The 21,845-nt window shown below is 48.7% G+C and overlaps 1 protein-coding gene across 2 annotated transcripts in view; it reads left to right on the plus strand.

Moving 5' to 3' along the window:
• CSMD1 (CUB and Sushi multiple domains 1) overlaps positions 1 to 21,845 on the plus strand; it is a 2,858,343-nt gene that overhangs the window by 2,386,205 nt on the left and 450,293 nt on the right. For both annotated transcript variants that reach the window (XM_077290057.1, XM_077290056.1), the window contains exon 36: positions 293 to 389. In XM_077290057.1, coding sequence (XP_077146172.1) covers positions 293 to 389 — 97 coding nt within the window. The remainder of the gene's footprint in view (positions 1 to 292; positions 390 to 21,845) is intronic.

Genomic DNA, 21,845 nt, shown 5'->3' on the forward strand with positions numbered 1-21,845 from the left:
TGCTAGGGAATCCCCACATGTGATCAAGCTGGCTAACAGATGTAAATCATCCAGCTGCGGCAAAGAAAACTAAATCTCCAAGCACTAAAAAATACTCGGAGGACACCCGAGCGTGCTCGGGAAATCTCGAGTAACGAGTATATTCGCTCATCACTAATCAGTAGTACTAAAAGACATCAAATCTTTTTTTATTTCCAATAACAATCCAGTATTAATCATCATCTTGATGATCGTTAACAATGACATGAAGTACATGTTATGTAACAAGTTTTATCATATCTACTTTTGACAGATACAAGTTCTGAGTTTTGCCACAGAACATAACTGGGATTCCCTTGAGATTTATGATGGCTCAGATATGACCTCTCCACGACTTGGTAGCTTTTCTGGTAATTACATTTGAATATGTTCATATATATGTTTTATGTACTTTTACATATTTCTTAATTCAAGATTTACAGTGGGACAATATGTGGGACAATTGTTAAGTTGATTATTACAAATAAGTTTAACTTTACGTGTTTCTTCCTCCTCTGTATGAAGGAGGGTTTGACTTTGCTCAACATTATATACCTTAGTGTAATTTATGTTTTTATATAAGAAATACTCATTTTAGAATACACTAATAAACTGATCAACTTAAAGACTACCTGCCTATTAATTTATTAAGAACTTCCATGGTGCTAAAACAGTCCTGACTTGTCAGGTTATTTGTTGTGAATTAGACTTTTTTGGCTCCCTCTTGTGGTCACTAGTGATATGACTCTGGGATTGTCTTTCCTCAGTTTGGCACCCACCTGGGTCGTTAGTCCAGGGGTGTTGCTATATAAACTTCCTGGTTTCTCAGTCCAGTGCCTGGCATCGTTGTAATCAGTTCCTTTCTGTTTGCTCCTGTCTGCTGGTCTTGGATCTTGCAAAATTAAGCTAAGTCCTGCTTCCTTGTTTTTTGGTTATTTGCTTTGCTCTAATTTTTTGTCCAGCTTGTACTAAATGTGATTCCTGATTTTGCTGGAAGCTCTAGGGGGCTGGTGTTCTCCCCCCGGGCCGTTAGACGGTTCGGGGGTTCTTGAATATCCAGCGTGGAAATTTTGATAGGGTTTTTGCTGACCATATAAGTCATCTTACTATATTCTGCTATTAGTCAGTGGGCCTCTCTTTGCTAAATATCTAGTTCATTCTTACGTTTGTCTTTTCTCCTTACCTCACCGTTATTATTTGTTGGGGGCTTGCATCCAACTTTTGGGGTCTTTTCTCTGGAGGCAAGAAAGGTCTATCTTTTCCCTTCTAGGGTTAGTTAGTTCTCCGGCTGGCGCGAGACGTCTAGAACCAACGTAGGCATGTTCCCCGGCTGCTGCTATTTGTGGTGCTAGGATTAGATATATGGTCAGCCCAGTTACCACTGCCCTATGAGCTGGTTTTTTGTGTTTGCAGACTTGGTATGTACTTTTGAGACCCTCTGCCATTGGGGTCATAACAGTTATTGTCACGGGGGTACTGGGTAGACTACAGCTGATTAACCGGGCCCCTGCAATATCCCTCAAACTAGGGAAACCCTGTCTGTCCCTCTCCCAGAGTTTACACTGAAGGTGTGCATGTCTGGGCCGCCAGGCCTGACCCTGAGTCCTGTTTCAGTACTAAGCTGAAACCTCCACCTGCCACCCAGTGATAAGACCTCTCACCAACCCCTATAGAAAGCACAGACAGGGAAAACTAAAAAAATGCACCACGCCGCAGACACACAGGAAAACACTATAATGTGCACAGGGCAAAACAATACAAATATAGGAAGGAGAAATATAACGAAGGATAATACACCACCAGATACAATATTTCCTCTCCTAGACCACCACTCCAGACCGAGATCACCAGGCACAAGACACAAGCTATAATCGGCGACACCCAAAGCCCAGCAAAACTATTTAAAGGCAATGGGCATGACTAAGCCTCCAACCCGAGTACCAGCCCGATTAACCCCGGACAATCTGGGTCAATCTAGCCGGCGCCACTGAGCATATAGTGGATGAATGAGGAATTACCGCTGTCTGTCAGATGCCCTAGTGTGAACAGCGTCCGACATGACAGTACCCCGCCTTCTACGAGGGACCCCAGGGCCCTCACGACTTATAGGACCCGGCTTGTCTGGATAGCGGCGGTGAAACATACTTACCAGCCGGTCCGCATGTATATCCGAGGCTGGTACCCAAGACCTCTCCTCCGGCCCATAACCATGCCAGTGCACCAGGTACTGTAACGTGCGGTGCACCACTCGAGAGTCAACCACCTTGGAGACTTCAAACTCTAAACTGCCATCCACCAAGACTGGAGGAGGCATCGGCGCAGTGTCCACAGAACCTACCACCTTTTTTAATAACGATCTGTGGAACACGTTGTGAATCTTATATACCGTAGGGAGCTCCAATCAGTAGGCAACCGTGTTAAAGATGGCGGCGACCCTAAATGGACCAATAAACCTAGGACCCAATTTAAGGGATGGTATTTTGAGTCTTATGTTTTTTGTGGACAACCACACCCAGTCACCCACACTCAGGTCCGGACCTGGCACACATCTACTGTCAGCCACACGTTTGTACCTTGCACCCACGCTTAACAGGCGCTGTTTCACTTTCCTCCAGACGGAAGACAGGTCCTCCTCCGGGACACCGAAAGAGCCCCCCTGACTCAAAGTACAAAATTGAGTATGGTGCCCGTAAACACAAAAGAACGGAGACTCACCAGAAGATTCCTGGCGGTGATTATTTATGGCAAACTCAGCCAAAGGAAGGAACGTCGACCACTCCTCCTGGTTGTCAGAAACAAAACAGCGTAAGTACTGCTCCAAATTTTGGTTCATACACTCGGTCTGACCATTTGACTGAGGATGAAATGCCGAAGAATGCGACAACTTGATCCCCAGCCGTGAGCAAAATGCTTTCCAAAATTTTGCCACAAACTGAGTAACCCTATCAGATACGATGTCAGATGGGACCCCGTGAAGTCTGACCACCTCCTGCACAAATACCTGAGCCAGAGTCTTAGCGTTAGGCAACGAAGGCAAAGACACAAAGTGCGACATTTTTGAGAACCGATCAACAATCACCAAGATGACCGTGTTCCCAGCTGAGGAGGGCAAGTCCATGATAAAATCCATGGAGATCTCAGTCCATGGCCTACTGGGTACCTCAAGAGGAAGTAGTGTGCCAGCAGGACGGGAGCGGGGCATTCTAGCCCTAGCGCACGTGGTGCCTGCTGACACGAATGAGACCACGTCCTGTCGGATTTTGGGCCACCAAAACCGATGCGACACCAACTCCAAAGTACACCTAACCCCTGGGTGACCAGCCAGGACAGCATCATGATGCTCTGCCAATATCTTTAGGTGAAGATGGAGTGGTACAAATGATTTGTTAATGGGAAGTTCTGGTGGTACTTCCTCCTGAGCCTCGGCAATCTCAGCCTCAACCTCTGTTGTGAGAGCCGAGACCACTACACCTTTTTTGAGGATGGGTACCGGTTCTTCCCAAGGTTCTCCCCCCGGAAAACACTTGGACAAAGCATCCGCCTTAGTGTTCTTAGACCCAGGTCGGTAAGTAACAAAAAAGTTGAACCGCATGAAAAACAATGCCCAGCGAGCCTGCCTGGGGGACAGACGCTTGGCTGATTCCAAATAAAGCAAATTCTTATGGTCGGTAATAACAGTAACCTGGTGAACCGACCCCTCCAAAAAGCGTTGCCATTCCTCAAAAGCCAACTTGATAGCCAACAACTCCCTGTTGCCGATATCGTAGTTACGTTCGGCGGGCGACAGTTTCTTGGAGAAATAGGCGCATGGACGCAACTCGCTCAAGGATGAGCCTTGAGACAGCACCGCCCCCACTCCAACCTCAGACGCATCGACTTCCATGGTAAATGGTTTCGATACATCCGGTTGCACCAGAATGGGAGCTGAAGCAAAACCGTTCTTCAGAAACTCGAATGCGCGCACAGCAGGCTCAGACCAGGCGGAGAAATCGGTACCTTTTTTGTCATGTCAGTGAGCGGTTTAGCAATGGTAGAAAAGTTTTTGATAAACTTTCTATAATAGTTAGAAAACCCAAGGAACCTCTGGAGCGCTTTTAGGTTATCAGGCCATTCCCAACGCAGCACCGCTTGCACCTTAGCGGCGTCCATTTTAAACCCAGAAGCGGACACATTTCTCCAATTTAGCATAGAGCTTATTCTCTCTGAGTAGCTGTAACACCTGCCTAACATGCTCTAAATGAGTATCATGGTCGCATGAATAGATGAGAATGTCATCAAGGTACACAATAACGAATTTTCCCAGGACATGAGAGAACACATCGTTTATGAAATGTTGAAATATAGCAGGCACGTTTGTCAAACCAAATGGCATCACCAGATTTTCAAAATGACCCTCAGGAGTATTAAAAGCCGTTTTCCACTCATCCCCTTGACGGACACTTATGAGGTTGTGTGCCCCCTGAGGTCAAGCTTAGAGAACCACCTAGCACCAGCCATCTGATTGAACAGATCGGGTATCAGCGGCATAGGGTATGGGTCACGAACCATAATCTGGTTTAACTCTCTGAAATCCAGACACGGGTGTAAACTGCCATCTTTCTTCTTAACGAAGAAGAACCCTGCTGCCACAGGCAAGGTAGAATGCCTGATGTGCCCTTTGCTCAGACTCTCAGCGATGTAGTCTTTTAAGGCTTGCCTCTCAGGACCAGAGATGTTAAACATCCTAGCTTTTGGCAATTTGGCCCCTGGTTTTAACCTAATAGTGCAGTCATAGGGACGATGTGGTGGCAATTCTGAACATCCCTTCTCAGAAAACAAATCTGCGAAATCCAGCAGAGACTCAGGAATACTAGGAGTCACAGCGGACACACGTGGCCAGGCAATTCTCCTGGCAGAATCCGCTCCACTGGATGATGTCCTGGGTTTTCCAGTCAATCACCGGGTTGTGCATAGCCAACCATGGAAAACCCAGAACCATTTGTGCAGGCAGATTACTGAGCACCCTACATGTAACTTGCTCCGAATGTAGGACCCCAATGTGGAGTTTAACCTCAGCCACAAACTCAGTAATTTCCCCCTGTGGGAGAGGAGTGGCATTGATGGTGACCACCCGGATAGGATGAGGCAGTTTTTCAATCCTGAAACCGGCTGTGCGCGCAAACACCTCATCAATAAGATTAGTGGCAGAACCACTATCCACAAACACAGTGATTGGCAGCTCTCTGCCAGCGACTATAACTTTGGCAGGGAGCATGCATTGAGAAACCACAATGGAGGATATGCATAAGTTCAGATTGGCCTCCTCCACACCCTCTGAGCTTAGTAGTTTTTCCGCCATTGTGCTTTTCTTAGATAGCAGAGGACAAGTATTAACATAATGACCAGTTTTACCACAGCAAAAGCAGGCTCTCTGCTTCCTGAGCAAAGGGGCACGATGCTTCACATGTGACACCCCTGCGATTTGCATAGGCTCCGTTGGCTCACCTGCAGCAACCTCATGTGTACCTACGCTCTCTCCCATAGGCGGCGTCTCTTGCACCCCCTGACGCAGACGGTGATCAATGCGGATAACAAGACTCATAGCGGATTCTAGAGAAGCAGGAGTCTCGTACATCAGAAGGGCTTTTTTAACCTTTCCTGAAACCCCACGAACAAACTGACTCCGCAGCGCGGAATCATTCCACTGTGTATCTACCGCCCAGCGGCGAAATTCAGAACAGTAATCCTCCGCCATACGCTCCCCCTGGCGGATAGCGCAAATTTTGGATTCTGCTAGACCCATTCTGTCAGGATCCTCATAAATGAGTCCAAGAGCAGAAAAAAAACTCTCCACTGAGTTATATGCAGCAGAATCAGATGGTAAAGAAACCGCCCATGCTTGAGGATCCCCGTTCAGTAATGACAACACCAGGCCCACATGCTGAGCCTCATTACCTGAGGAGATTGGGCCCATATAAAAATATAGTTTACAAGATTCACGAAAAGTAACAAATTTACTGCGTTCCCCAGCAAACCTTTCAGGTAAAGGAAACTTTGGCTCAACAACTCTGCCTGCAGATTCAGCTTGCACATTAGATACTACTAGACCCTGTTGCTGAACTGTCCCCTTCAGCTCAGTGACCTGCAGGGACCGCGCCTCCAACTGGCAGGTTATGGAAGTCATGGGATCCATGGAATACAAAAAATATGGCCGATTATAATGTCACGGGGTACTGGGTAGACTACAGCTGATTACCCAGGCCCCTGTAATACCCTCAAACTAGGGAAACCCTGTCTGTCCCTCTCCCAGAGTTTACACTGAAGGTGTGCATGTCTGGGCCACCAGGCCTGACCCTGAGTCCTGTTTCAGTACTAAGCTGAAAACTCCAAACACCACCCAGTGATAAGACCTCTCACCAACCCCTACAGAAAGCACAGACAGGGAAAACTAAAAAACGCACCATGCCGCAGACACACAGGGCAAAACAATACAAATATAGGAAGGAGAAATATAACAAAGGATAATACACCACCAGATACGATATTTTCTCTCCTAGACCACCACTCCAGACCGAGATCACCAGGCACAAGACACAAGCTATAATCGGCGACGCCCAAAGCCCAGCAAAACTATTTAAAGGCAATGGGCATGACTAAGCCTCCAACCCGAGTACCAGCCAGATTAACCCCGGACAATCTGGATCAATCTAGCCGGCGCCACTGAGCATATAGTGGACGAATGAGGAATTACCGCTGTCTGTCGGACGCCCTAGTGTGAACAGCATCCGACATGACAGTTATGGAACACAAAGTACTGTTGTATTTGGAACCAGAAAAATACCAGTACATCAACAAATCATTTTTAACCCCTTAGTAACTGAGCCAAGTTTGACCTTAATGACCAAGCCAAATTTTACAATTCTGACCAGTGTCACTTTGTGAGGTTATAACTCTGGAATGCTTCAACCTATCCCACTGATTCTGAGACTGTTAATGGAAAAAAATTCTTATAACTGATTTGCGTTTATTTGTGAAAAAACGGAAATTTGGTGAAAATTTCACAGTTTTCAAACTTTTAATTCTTATTCCCTTATTCAGAGAGTTATGTCGCACAAAATAGTTAATAAATAAAATTCCCCATATGTCTATATATGATATACAGTTAAGTCCATATATATTTGGACAGAGACAACATTTTTCTAATTTTGGTTATAGACATTACCACAATGAATTTTAAACAAATCAATTCAGATGCAGTTGAAGTTCAGACTTTCAGCTTTCATTTGAGGGTATCCACATTAAAATTGGATGAAGGGTTTAGGAGTTTCAGCTCCTTAACATGTACCACCCTGTTTTTAAAGGGACCAAAATTAATTGGACAATTGACTCCAAGGCTATTTCATGGACAGGTGTGGGCAATCCCTTCATTATGTCATTCTCAATTAAGCAGATAAAAGGCCTGGAGTTGATTTGAGGTGTGGTGCTTGCATTTGGAAGGTTTTGCTGTGAAGTTAACATGCGGTCAAAGGAGCTCTCCATGCAGGTGAAGCCAGCCATCCTTAAGCTGCAAAAACAGAAAAAATCCATCCGAGAAATTGCTACAATGTTAGGAGTGGCAAAATCTACAGTTTGGTACATCCTGAGAAAGAAAGAAAACACTGGTGAACTCATCAATGCAAAAAGACCTTTGCGCCCACGGAAGACAACAGTGGTGGATGATCGCAGAATAATCTCCATGGTGAAGAGAAACCCCTTCACAACAGCCAACCAAGTGAACAACACTCTCCAGGAGGTAGGCGTATCAATATCCAAATCTACCTTAAAGAGAAGACTGCATGAAATTAAATACAGAGGGTTCAATGCACGGTGCAAGCCACTCATAAGCATCAAGAAGAAAAAGGCTAGACTGGACTTTGCTAAAAACATCTAAAAAAAGCCAGCACAGTTCTGGTAGAACAGTCTTTGGACAGAAGAAACCAAGATCAACCTCTACCAGAGTGATGGAAAGAGAAAAGTATGTTGAAGGTGTGGTACAGCTCATGATCCAAAGCATACCACCTCATCTGTAAAACACGGCGGAGGCAGTGTGATGGCTTGGTCATGCATGGCTGCCAGTGGCACTGGGTCACTAGTATTTATTGATGATGTTACACAGGCCAGAAGCAGCCGAATGAATTCTGAGGTATTCAGAGCCATACTGTGTGCTCAGATCCAGCCAAATGCAGCAAAACTGATAGGTTGTCGATTCATACTACAGATGGACAATGACCCAAAACATAAAGCCAAAGCAACCTAGGAGTTTATTAAAGCAAAGAAGTGGAATATTCTTGAATGGCCAAGTCAGTCACCTGATCTCAACCCAAATGAGCATGCATTTTACTTGTTAAAGACTAAACTTCAGACAGAAAGGCCCACAAACAAACAGCAACTGAAAACCAGCGCAGTGAGGGCCTGGCAAAGCATCAAAAAGGAGGAAACACAGCATCTGGTGATGTCCATGAGTTCAAGACTTCAGGCAGTCATTGCCAACAAAGGGTTTTCAACCAATTACTAGAAATGAACATTTTATTTAAAATTATTTAATCTGTCCAATTACTTTTGGTCCCTTTAAAAACAGGGTGGCACATGTTAAGGAGCTGAAACTCCTAAACCCTTCATCCAATTTTAATGTGGATACCCTCAAATGAAAGCTGAAAGTCTGAACTTCAACTGCATCTGAATTGTTTTGTTTAAAATTCATTGTAGTAATGTCTATAACCAAAATTAGAAAAATGTCTCTGTCCAAATATATATGGACTTAACTGTATATGTTTATATCAGTACAACATTGAAAACATTTACATTTTTTGTTAGGAAGTTTGAAGTGTTAAAAATTGACCAGCGATTTCTCATTTTTTTTAGCAAAATTTACAAAACCATTCTTTTTAGGGACCACATCACATTTGAAGGGACTTTGAGGGATCTATATGACAGAAAGTATCCAAACATTACACCATTCCAAAAACTTCACACAAAGTGCTCAAAACCACATTCAAGAAGTTTATTTACCCTTCCTACTTTACTTTAGACCCAAACCTTTGTATTTTCACAAGAGCAACAGGAGAAAATAGACCCCAAAAATTTGTTGTGCAATTTTTTCTAAATACGCCGATTCAAAATTTGTGGTTTAAATATACTGCTTGGGCGCAAGGCAGGGCTTGGAAAGTAAGGAGCGCCATTTGACTTTTTGATTGTAAAATTTGCTGGAATAATTATTGAATGCTATGTCACGTCTAGAGAGCCTCTAATGTGCAGAAATAGTGGAAACGCCCCACAAGTGACCCCATTTTGGAAAACACACCCCACAAGTATTTTATTCAAGGGTGTAGTGAGCATTTTGAACTCACAGGTATGACACAGAATTTGATAAAATTAGGTTGTCATATTGAATATGTCATCATTAGTGTTGAGCGATACTTTCCGATATCGGAAAGTATCGGTATCGGAAAGTATCGGCCGATACCGTAAAAATATCGGATCTAATCCGATACCGATACCCGATCCCAATGCAAGTCAATGGGACGAAAATATCGGAATTAAAATAAACCCTTTATAAACTTGTAGGTTCATTCTACATGAAGGAAAACAACTAAGAATAATGTAGGATGTATTGGGGGTAGTGTTGAGCATTCCGATGCTGCAAGTATCGGGTATCGGCCGATACTTGCTGTATCGGAATTTCCGATACCGAGATCCGATATTTTTGTAATATCGGATATCGGTATCGAAACAACATTAATGTAAAAAGGTGTAAAAGAAAGAATTAAAATAAAAAAAATCGCTATACTCACCTCTCCGACGCAGCCGGGACCTCAGCGAAGGAACCGGCAGCGTTGTTTGTTTAAAATTCGCGCTTTTACTTGCTTACGTGAATTCCCGGCTTCTGATTGGTCAGGGCGGCCATGTTGCCGGGACGCGGACCAATCACAGCAAGCCGTGACGAAATTACGTCACGGCTTGCTGTGATTGGTCCGCGTCCCGGCAACATGGCCGCCATTAACCAATCACAAGCCGTGACGTCACGGGAGGCTGGACACGCGCTTATTTTGAAAAGCGCGCGTGTCCAGCCTCCCGTGACGTCACGGCTTGTGATTGGTCACGGCGCCATATTGCCGGGATGCGGACCAATCACAGCAAGCCGTGACGAAATTACGTCACGGCTTGCTGTGATTGGTCCGCGTCCCAGGAACATGGCCGCCATTAACCAATCACAAGCCGTGACGTCACGGGAGGCTGGACACGCGCTTATTTTGAAAAGCGCGCGTGTCCAGCCTCCCGTGACGTCACGGCTTGTGATTGGTCACGGCGCCATATTGCCGGGACGCGGACCAATCACAGCAAGCCGTGACGTAATTTCGTCACGGCTTGCTGTGATTGGTCCGAGTCCCGGCAACATGGCCGCCCTGACCAATCAGAAGCCGGGAATTCACGTAAGCAAGTAAAAGCGCGAATTTTAAAGAAACAACGCTGCCGCTTACAATCGCCGAGGTCCCGGCTGCGTCGGACAGGTGAGTATAGCGATATTTTTTATTTTAATTCTTTATTTTACACATTTATATGGTTCCCAGGGCCTGAAGGAGAGTTTCCTCTCCTTCAGACCCTGGGAACCATCAGGAATACCGTCCGATACCTGAGTCCCATTGACTTGTATTGGTATCGGGTATCGGTATCGGATTGGATCCGATATTTTGCCGGTATCGGCCGATACTTTCCGATACCGATACTTTCAAGTATCGGACGGTATCGCTCAACACTAATTGGGGGACATGGCGGAGACATTAAAGGCACAGAGGTTTAGCCCAATGTAATAGAATAGCAGGTTTTTTTTTTTTTATGACGTTCGGCGGTAGAAAGATTTTGACTATGTTAATTTTTTTTTTATTTTGTCAGATATTGATGTTTCACTACTTCCACGCCCTTCACCTTCTTTTTTACTTCTCCCACACTTTCCTCTTCATTATCCTCATCATCAGCTTCTTTGACATCAACTTCTTCACCTTATTCATCTTCTTCTTCATCTTCTACCTATTATTTTTTTGGTTACATTGTTCATATTCTTTTTATTTTACTATTATCTTCATCATATTCTACTTCTTCATCATATTCTTATTTGTGACAGGCATTCCCGTAGTTGTTATCTATAAAAGTTTGAAGATTACACCTTCCGTTCTGCCTGTCACAAAAGAGTTACATTTGTCCGCGTTCAGTTTGGCCTGCAGCATCAGGCTTTATCCAGGGGCACCACGAGGAGGAACGGACTCACCCCCATACACTGCTTAGTCTTCTTCTGCTTATAATTTAGATAATATTTTTTGCTCTGATATTTAGTGTTATGCTTAATGTTCTTCTGCTCTTTGTTCTGCAGCCTCTTGTTCTTCTGCTTCTCGGTCTTCCAGGTCGTCGTCGTCTCCAGGGTCGTCGTCTCCGGGGTCGTCGTCATCGGGGTGGTCTTCAGGGTCGTCGTCTCCGGGGTCATCGTCATCGGGGTGGTCTTCGGGGTCATCGTCTCCAGGGTCGTCGTCATCACGGTGGTTGTCGTCTCTGGTGTCGTCGTCATCTTAGGGGTGGTCTTCCGGGTCATCGTGTTTAGTCTCTTGAACTTGGAAATGTAGCAGAAGGTACAAGAAGGCTGAGAAAATGCCGAGAACCAGCTGATGGAACTGGAACTCGGATGGCTACCCGAAGGTCCAAGAGCCAATGGAACTACCGAGGACCAGCTGACGTTACTGGAACCCGGTTACTAAGCAGGAGGTACCCGTGCCTGAAAGCACTACCAAGGACCACCTGACGTTGGTGGAACTCGGATACCCAGAGGGAGGCACCTAAGCCAAAGGCTCTGCCCGGAACCAGCTGACGGTACTGGAACCAGGATGGGGAGCAGAAGGTACAAGAGCAAAAGACACTGCCGAGAACCAGCTGACGGTGCTGGAATCCGGATGGGTAGCCGAAGGTCCAAGAGCCAATGGAACTACCGAAGACCAGCTGACGTTACTGGAACCCGGTTACTAAGCAGGAGGTACCCGTGCCTGAAAGCACTACCAAGGACCACCTGACGTTGGTGGAACTCGGATACCCAGAGGGAGGCACCTAAGCCAAAGGCTCTGCCCGGAACCAGCTGACAGTACTGGAACCAGGATGGGGAGCAGAAGGTACAAGAGCAAGTGTCTGCGTGGCTTTTGCAGGACACGATGCCGGCTGCACAGCAGGGGAACAGCTGGCGGTGCTGAACCCCACTGACACATTGGCTGGTGTTTTTCTCTGTGCAGCTAGCAGTACCGGGCCCCAACTGGCGGTGTTAGAGCCCGGGGTCAGCAGGAGGAGGAGATGGAGCAGAGTGTAGGCCGAAGCCTGCACTGGCGGCAGCTTTGGGTCTGTTGTGCCTGCGTGGCTGTTGCAGGACACGTTGCCGGCTGCACAGCAGGGGAACAGCTGGCGGTGCTGAACCCCACTGACACATTGGCTGGTGTTTGGCTCTGTGCAGCTAGCACATCTGGGCCCCAACTGGCGGTGTTAGAGCCCAGGGTCAGCAGGAGGAGGAGAGGGAGCAGAGTGTAGGCCGAAGCCTGCACTGGAGCAAGTTGAAAGGGAAACTTTAACCCCCCCCAGGCGTTTGTAGCTGAAAGAGCCATCGTGTACAGCACTAATGCTGGAAAAGGTAAACTTAGCTCTTTTAATTATGGTCCTTGCACATGCTGAACCTAACACTTATAAAAAGTGTCCCCTCCTACCGTGATACCGTCCGGTAGGTGGAACTTTCCTTTGTGATGTGACGCAGCACAGCCGTCATTCTTACCCCCTTGGCGCCGTGCGCCGCCTCCTCAGCGTTGTTTGAATCAGTCCCGGAGCCTGCGCTGTTAGGTTAGCCCTTGGCCATGCACACATTTTGCGCTGCCCGTCTTCTGACATCATTTGGTGTCAGGCTGGCTGCGCCTGTGCGGCCGCGCTGGCCGAGAGCCCGCCTCGTACTGTCTTCTGATTTAATTCCACTGGGGGCCTGAGATCCATGGACATGCGCAGTGCATATCTGAACCTCCACCTCTCACTCATCTCCCTACGGCATCTTCTGACTGTGCGGTGTCACGGCCGTGGCATGCTATTAGGGACCAGCTGACACCGCACAGTTTGAATAAGCCGTAGGGAGATGAGTGAGAGGTGGAGGTTCAGATATGCACTGCGCATGTCCATGGATCTCTGGCCCCCAGTGGGATTAAATCAGAAGACAGTACGAGGCGGGCTCTCGGCCAGCGCGGCCGCACAGGCGCAGCCAGCCTGACACCAAATGATGTCAGAAGACGGGCAGCGCAAAATGTGTGCATGGCCAAGGGCTAACCTAACAGCGCAGGCTCCGGGACTGATTCAAACAACGCTGAGGAGGCGGCGCACGGCGCCAAGGGGGTAAGAATGACGGCTGTGCTGCGTCACATCACAAAGGAAAGTTCCACCAACCGGACGGTATCACGGTAGGAGGGGACACTTTTCATAAGTGTTAGGATCAGCATGTGCAAGGAGCACCACGAAAAGAGGCACTTTTTCCCTTTGCATCATTACTGCTGCACAAGGTGGCTCCTTCAGTAACAAACGCCTGGGGGGGGGACAGGTTCCCTTAAATTTAACTTGTTGTGCCTGCGTGGCGGTCGCAGTACACGTTGCCGGCTGCACAGCAGGGGAACAGCTGGCGGTGCTGAACCCCACTAACACATTGGCGAGGTGTTTGGCTCTGTGCGGACAGCACTTCTGGATGGCAACTGGCGGTGTTGGAGCCCAGGGACAGGTGGAGGAGGAGGAGGTAGGAGGAGGTAGGAGGGATTGCCACACACACAGCTGGGGAACAGCTTACGTTACTGAACCCCAATAACAGAGGAGCGACTGTTGGGACTGTGCGGACAGCACTTCTGGACGGCAACTGGCGGTGTTGGAGCCCAGGGACAGGTGGAGGAGGAGGAGGTAGGAGGAGGTAGGAGGGATTGCCACACACACAGCAGGGGAACAGCTGACGTTACTGAACCCCAATAACAGAGGAGCGACTGTTGGGACTGTGCGGACAGCACTTCTGGACGGCAACTGGCGGTGTTGGAGCCCAGGGACAGGTGGAGGAGGAGGAGGTAGGAGGAGGTAGGAGGGATTGCCACACACACAGCTGGGGAACAGCTGACGTTACTGAACCCCAATAACAGAGGAGGGACTGTTGACTGTGCGTACAGCACTTCTGGACGGCAACTGGCGGTGTTGGAGCCCAGGGACAGGTGGAGGAGGAGGAGGTAGGAGGAGGTAGGAGGGATTGCCACACACACAGCTGGGGAACAGCTGACGTTACTGAACCCCAATAACAGAGGAGGGACTGTTGACTGTGCGTACAGCACTTCTGGACGGCAACTGGCGGTGTTGGAGCCCAGGGACAGGTGGAGGAGGAGGAGGTAGGAGGAGGTAGGAGGGATTGCCACACACACAGCTGGGGAACAGCTGACGTTACTGAACCCCAATAACAGAGGAGCGACTGTTGGGACTGTGCGGACAGCACTTCTGGACGGCAACTGGCGGTGTTGGAGCCCAGGGACAGGTGGAGGAGGAGGAGGTAGGAGGAGGTAGGAGGGATTGCCACACACACAGCTGGGGAACAGCTGACGTTACTAAACCCCAATAACAGAGGAGGGACTGTTGACTGTGCGTACAGCACTTCTGGACGGCAACTGGCGGTGTTGGAGCCCAGGGACAGGTGGAGGAGGAGGAGGTAGGAGGAGGTAGGAGGGATTGCCACACACACAGCTGGGGAACAGCTGACGTTACTGAACCCCAATAACAGAGGAGGGACTGTTGACTGTGCGTACAGCACTTCTGGACGGCAACTGGCGGTGTTGGAGCCCAGGGACAGGTGGAGGAGGAGGAGGTAGGAGGAGGTAGGAGGGATTGCCACACACACAGCTGGGGAACAGCTGATGTTACTGAACCCCAATAACAGAGGAGGGACTGTTGACTGTGCGTACAGCACTTCTGGACGGCAACTGGCGGTGTTGGAGCCCAGGGACAGGTGGAGGAGGAGGAGGTAGGAGGAGGTAGGAGGGATTGCCACACACACAGCAGGGGAACAGCTGACGTTACTGAACCCCAATAACAGAGGAGCGACTGTTGGGACTGTGCGGACAGCACTTCTGGACGGCAACTGGCGGTGTTGGAGCCCAGGGACAGGTGGAGGAGGAGGAGGTAGGAGGAGGTAGGAGGGATTGCCACACACACAGCTGGGGAACAGCTGATGTTACTGAACCCCAATAACAGAGGAGCGACTGTTGGGACTGTGCGGACAGCACTTCTGGACGGCAACTGGCGGTGTTGGAGCCCAGGGACAGGTGGAGGAGGAGTAGGTAGGAGGAGGTAGGAGGGATTGCCACACACACAGCTGGGGAACAGCTGACGTTACTGAACCCCAATAACAGAGGAGCGACTGTTGGGACTGTGCGGACAGCACTTCTGGACGGCAACTGGCGGTGTTGGAGCCCAGGGACAGGTGGAGGAGGAGGAGGTAGGAGGAGGTAGGAGGGATTGCCACACACACAGCAGGGGAACAGCTGACGTTACTGAACCCCAATAACAGAGGAGCGACTGTTGGGACTGTGCGGACAGCACTTCTGGACGGCAACTGGCGGTGTTGGAGCCCAGGGACAGGTGGAGGAGGAGGAGGTAGGAGGAGGTAGGAGGGATTGCCACACACACAGCAGGGGAACAGCTGACGTTACTGAACCCCAATAACAGAGGAGGGACTGTTGACTGTGCGTACAGCACTTCTGGACGGCAACTGGCGGTGTTGGAGCCCAGGGACAGGTGGAAAAGCAGAGGAACACAATGTAGGCCGAAGCCTGAGAAAGTCGAAAGGGAACCTTTAACCCCCCCCCAAGGCGTTTGTAGCTGAAAGAGCCAGCTTGTGCAGCACAAAAGATGCAAAAGGAAAAGGTGGCTCTTTTCATCACGCTCCTTGCAAACACAGAACTAAACACTTATAAAATGTGTCCCCTGAAACCGTGAAACCGTCCCGGAGGTGGGACTTTCCTTCGTAATATGACGCAGCACAGCCGTCATTCCTACCCCCCCGGCGCCGCGCCCCGGCTCCTCAGCGTTGTTTGATTCCGTCCCGGAGCCTGCGCTGTTAAGTTATCCCTTGGCCAGGCACAGTTAGCGCTGCCCATCTTCTGACATCATTTGGTGTCAGGCTGGCTGCGCCTGTGCGGCCGCGCTGGCCGAGAGCCCGCCTCGCAGTGTCTTCTGATTTTATCCCACTGGGGGCCTGGGATCCATGGCCATGCGCAGTGCATATCCTCGCCTCTCACTCCCCTCCCTACGGCTTCTTAAGACTGTGCGGTGTCACGACCGTGGCATGCTATTAGGGACCAGCTGACACCGAACAGTCTGAAGAAGCCATAGGGAGATGAGTGAGAGGTGGAGGTTCAGATATGCAATGCGCATGTCCATGGATCCCAGGCCCCCAGTGGGATTAAATCAGAAGACACTGCGAGGCGGGCTCTCGGCCAGCGCGGCCGCACAGGCGCAGCCATCCTGACACCAAATGATGCCAGAAGACGGGCAGCGCTAAGTGTGCCTGGCCACGGGATAACATAACAGCGCAGGCTCCGGGACGGAATCAAACAACGCTGAGGAGCCGGGGCGCGGCGCCGGGGGGGTAGGAATGACGGCTGTGCTGCGTCATATTACGAAGGAAAGTCCCACCTCCGGGACGGTTTTACGGTATCAGTGGACACATTTTATAAGTGTTAAGTTCTGCGTGTGCAAGGAGCTAAACCAAAATAGCTACCTTTTCCTTGTGCAGCATTACTGCTGCACAAGGTGGCTCTTTCAGTAACAAACGCCTTGGGGGGGGGGGACAGATTCCCTTACATTTCAGTTGTTGTGTCAGCGTGGCGGTCGCATGACACATTGCCGGCTACACAGCTGGGGATCAGCTGACGTTACTGAAACCCAATAACACTGGGTCGTATGTTTTGACTGTGCAGACGGCACTTCTGAGCCTCAACTGGTGGTGTTGGAGCCCAGGAATTTAAGTTCAGGTGGTAGAAAGATGAACACAACAGGAGACCTGGATAACGTATACAGTGACCTAATTATTTAATCAGGAGGAGGAGTGGCAAATTCCTGCGAGATCCAGGCCTTGTTCATTTTCAGGAAAGTAAGCCGGTCAACGTTATCGGAGGATAGTCGCATGCGACGGTCAGTTAGTACACCACCTGCAGCACTAAAGACACGTTCCGATAATACACTGGCCGCAGGGCAAGACAGCACCTCCAATGCATACTGGCTTAGCTCTGGCCATGTATCCAGCTTTGAGACCCAAAACTTGAAAGGGGAAGAGCCGTCTGGGAGTACAGCAAGAGGGCAAGACATGTAGTCTGTCACCATCTGATGGAACCGTTGCCTCCTGCTGACTGGAGCCGTCTGTGATGGTGTAGACTTTTGTGGGGGGCACAGAAAACTGTGCCACAGTTGGGCCATACTGGTCTTGCCTTGGGCAGAGGCACTGCTTCTGCTCTCTCTTTGTGCAGAGCCTCCACCACTGCCTGGACGCACTGAGCTGCTTTGGAATGCACTAGCAGCACTTCTCTCAGTTGGAATGGAGAAGATGATGGAATTGACCAGTGTGTCTTGGTACTCCCGCATTTTTCGCTCCCGGTTCAACGGTGTGATGAGGCTTTCTACATTGTCCCGGTAGCGAGGATCGAGGAGGGTGAACACCCAATAATCAGACATGTTGAGAATGTGGGCGATGCGGCGGTCGTTTCTCAGGCACTGCAGCATGTAATCCACCATGTGCTGCAGACTGCCAACTGCCCAAGAAACGCTGTCCCCTGCTGGAGGCGTGATCTCTGCCCGCTCGTCATCACCCCACCCTCCCTGTACACACTGAGTACTGGACAATTCGGTAACTCCCTCCTCTGGACGGATGTCTTCCTCCTCCATTGACTCCTCCTCATCCTCCTCACAAACTGTCCCCTGCCTACGCGTTTGTGAGGAACCACGTGGCGCTGACTGTCCAGAAGATGATGGAAATGGTGAATCCTCATCCTCCACCTCTTCCACAACATCATCCCTTAGCGCTTGCAGTGATTTTTCAAGCAGGCAGATAAGGGGGACAGTCATGCTGACTAGTGTGTCATGATCTCTGCAGGCAGAGATCATAGCAAGCCTATAGAGGGACAAGCTCTCGGAAGATGGAACTATACTGACCATGAACTAAGCCTGCCGCGCAACTAGAAATAGCCAGGTAGCATTTCCTATTTATTGCTAGATGCCCAGCTCTGGCCTAAGACCTAAATAGCTAGCAGAGGGAAATATAAGACCTGGCTCACCTCTAGAGAAATATTCCAAAGAAGACAGTAGCCCCCCACATATAATGACGGTGAGTTCAGATGAAACAACAAACGCAGCAGGAAAATAGTCTTAGCAAATTTGAGGTCCGCTTACTAGATAGCAGAAGACAGATAGTATACTTTCATGGTCAGCAGAAAAACACTAACAAAACACCATCCAGAGATTACCTTAAACTCTGGCATTAACTCATAACACCAGAGTAGCAATCCCTGATCAACGAGAGCTTTCCAGACACAGTAACAAAACTTCAGCTGTGAACTGGAACAAATAGGCAAAACAAAACATGGACAAAAGTCCAACTTATCTAGTAGTTGTCAGAAGCAGGAACAAGCACTGAGAGGCATCAGATAACATTGTTGACCGGCAAGAAACCACCAGAGAAATGAGCTTAAATAGCGACACCCACTACTGATGGAAACAGGTGAAACAGGAAAGAGGATGACAAGTCCAATTCCACAAGCGGCCACCGGGGGAGCCCAGAATCCAAATTCACAACAGTACCCCCCCCTCAAGGAGGGGGCACCGAACCCTCACCAGATCCACCAGGGCGACCAGGATGAGCCCTATGGAAGGCACGAACAAGATCAGAAGCATGAACATCAGATGCATTGACCCAAGAATTATCCTCCTGGCCGTAACCCTTCCAATTGACCAGATACTGGAGTCTCCGTCTGGAAACACGAGAGTCCAAAATTTTCTCCACAACGTACTCCAACTCACCCTCAACCAACACCGGAGCAGGAGGCTCAACTGAAGGTACAACAGGTACCTCATACCTGCGCAATAACGACCGATGAAAAACGTTATGAATGGAAAAGGACGCAGGGAGGTCCAAACGGAAAGAAACAGGATTAAGAATCTCCAATATTCTATAAGGGCCGATGAACCGAGGTTTAAACTTAGGAGAAGAGACCCTCATAGGGACAAAACGAGAAGACAACCACACCAAATCTCCAACACAAAGCCGAGAACCAACACGACGATGACGGTTGGCAAAACGCTGAGTCTTCTCCTGGGACAACTTCAAATTGTCCATAACCTGCCCCCAGATGTGATGCAATCTCTCCACCACCGCATCCACTCCAGGACAATCCGAGGATTCCACCTGACCGGAGGAAAATCGAGGGTGAAACCCCGAATTACAGAAAAACGGGGACACCAAGGTGGAAGAGCTGGCCCGATTATTGAGGGCGAACTCTGCCAATGGCAAAAAAGCAACCCAATCATCCTGGTCAGCAGAGACAAAACACCTCAGATATGTCTCCAGGGTCTGATTAGTCCGCTCGGTCTGGCCATTAGTCTGAGGGTGAAAAGCAGATGAAAAAGACAAATCTATGCCCATCCTAGCACAGAATGCCCGCCAAAATCTAGACACAAATTGGGTACCTCTGTCAGAAACAATATTCTCAGGAATACCGTGCAATCGGACAACATTCTGAAAAAACAGAGGAACCAACTCAGAAGAAGAAGGCAACTTGGGCAGAGGAACCAAATGGACCATTTTAGAGAAACGGTCACAGACCACCCAGATGACAGACATCTTCTGGGAAACAGGCAGATCTGAAATAAAATCCATCGAGATGTGTGTCCAAGGCCTCTTAGGAATAGGCAAGGGCAACAGCAGTCCGCTAGCCCGAGAACTACAAGACTTGGCCCGAGCACAAATGTCACATGACTGCACAAAGACTCGCACATCTCGTGACAGGGAAAGCCACCAGAAGGATCTTGCCACCAAATCCCTGGTACCAAAAATTCCGGGATGACCTGCCAATGCAGAAGAATGTACCTCAGAGATGACTCTACTGGTCCAATCATCCGGAACAAACAGTCTATCAGGCGGACAACGATCCGGTCTATCCGCCTGAAACTCTTGCAAGGACCGCCGCAGATCAGGAGAAACGGCCGACAAAATTACTCCCTCCCTAAGGATACCTGTGGGTTCAGCATTACCAGGAGAGTCCGGGTCAAAACTCCTAGAAAGGGCATCTGCCTTAACATTCTTAGAACCCGGTAGGTATGACACCACAAAATTAAAGCGAGAAAAAAATAAAGACCAGCGCGCCTGTCTAGGATTCAGGCGCCTGGCAGTCTCAAGATAAATCAAATTTTTGTGGTCAGTCAATACCACCACCCGATGCTTAGCCCCCTCTAGCCAATGGCGCCACTCCTCAAACGCCCACTTCATGGCCAAAAGCTCCCTATTCCCAACATCATAATTCCGCTCTGCGGGCGAAAATTTGCGAGAAAAGAAGGCACAAGGCCTAATGACGGAGCAGTCGGAACCTTTCTGCGACAACACTGCCCCAGCTCCGATCTCCGAAGCGTCAACCTCAACCTGAAAAGGCAGATTCACATCAGGCTGACGTAACACAGGGGCAGAGGCAAAACGGTGCTTAAGCTCCTGAAAGGCCTCTACAGCATGAGGGGACCAATTAGCAACATCAGCGCCATGTCTGGTCAAATCAGTCAGTGGTTTAACGACATCCGAAAAACCAGCAATAAATCGGCGGTAAAAGTTGGCAAAGCCCAAAAATCTCTGAAGACCCTTAAGAGAGGAGGGCTGAGTCCAGTCACAAATAGCTTGCACCTTGACGGGATCCATCTCAATGGAAGAGGGAGAAAAAATATACCCCAAAAAGGAAATTTTCTGGACCCCAAAAACGCACTTAGACCCCTTCACACATAAAGAATTAGACCGCAGAACCTGAAAAACTCTCCTGACCTGCTGGACATGAGAGTCCCAGTCATCAGAAAAAATCAGAATATCATCCAGATATATTATCATAAATTTATCCAGAAAATCGCGGAAAATATCATGCATAAAAGACTGGAAAACTGAAGGGGCATTAGAAAGACCAAAAGGCATGACCAAATACTCAAAGTGGCCCTCGGGCGTATTAAATGCGGTCTTCCACTCATCCCCCTGCCTGATCCGCACCAAATTATACGCCCCACGAAGATCAATTTTAGAGAACCACTTAGCACCCTCTATACGAGCAAACAAATCAGTAAGCAATGGCAATGGGTATTGGTACTTAACAGTGATCTTATTCAGAAGCCGATAATCAATACATGGTCTCAAAGAGCCGTCCTTTTTTGAGACAAAGAAAAACCCAGCTCCCAAGGGAGAAGAAGATGGACGAATATGTCCCTTTTCCAAAGACTCCTTTATATATTCCCGCATAGCAGCATGTTCCGGCACAGACAGATTAAACAAACGACCCTTTGGATATTTGCAACCCGGTATCAAATCTATGGCACAATCGCACTCACGGTGCGGAGGTAACGACCCAAGCTTGGGTTCGTCAAAAACGTCTTGATAATCTGAGAGGAACTCAGGGACTTCAGAGGGAATGGACGACGAAATAGAAACCAAAGGTAAGTCCCCATGAATACCCTTACATCCCCAGCTCAACACAGACATTGCTCTCCAGTCCAAG

Source organism: Ranitomeya variabilis, chromosome 2 (assembly GCF_051348905.1).
Source record: "Ranitomeya variabilis isolate aRanVar5 chromosome 2, aRanVar5.hap1, whole genome shotgun sequence".
In the NCBI taxonomy this organism is placed as follows: Eukaryota; Metazoa; Chordata; class Amphibia; order Anura; family Dendrobatidae; genus Ranitomeya; species Ranitomeya variabilis.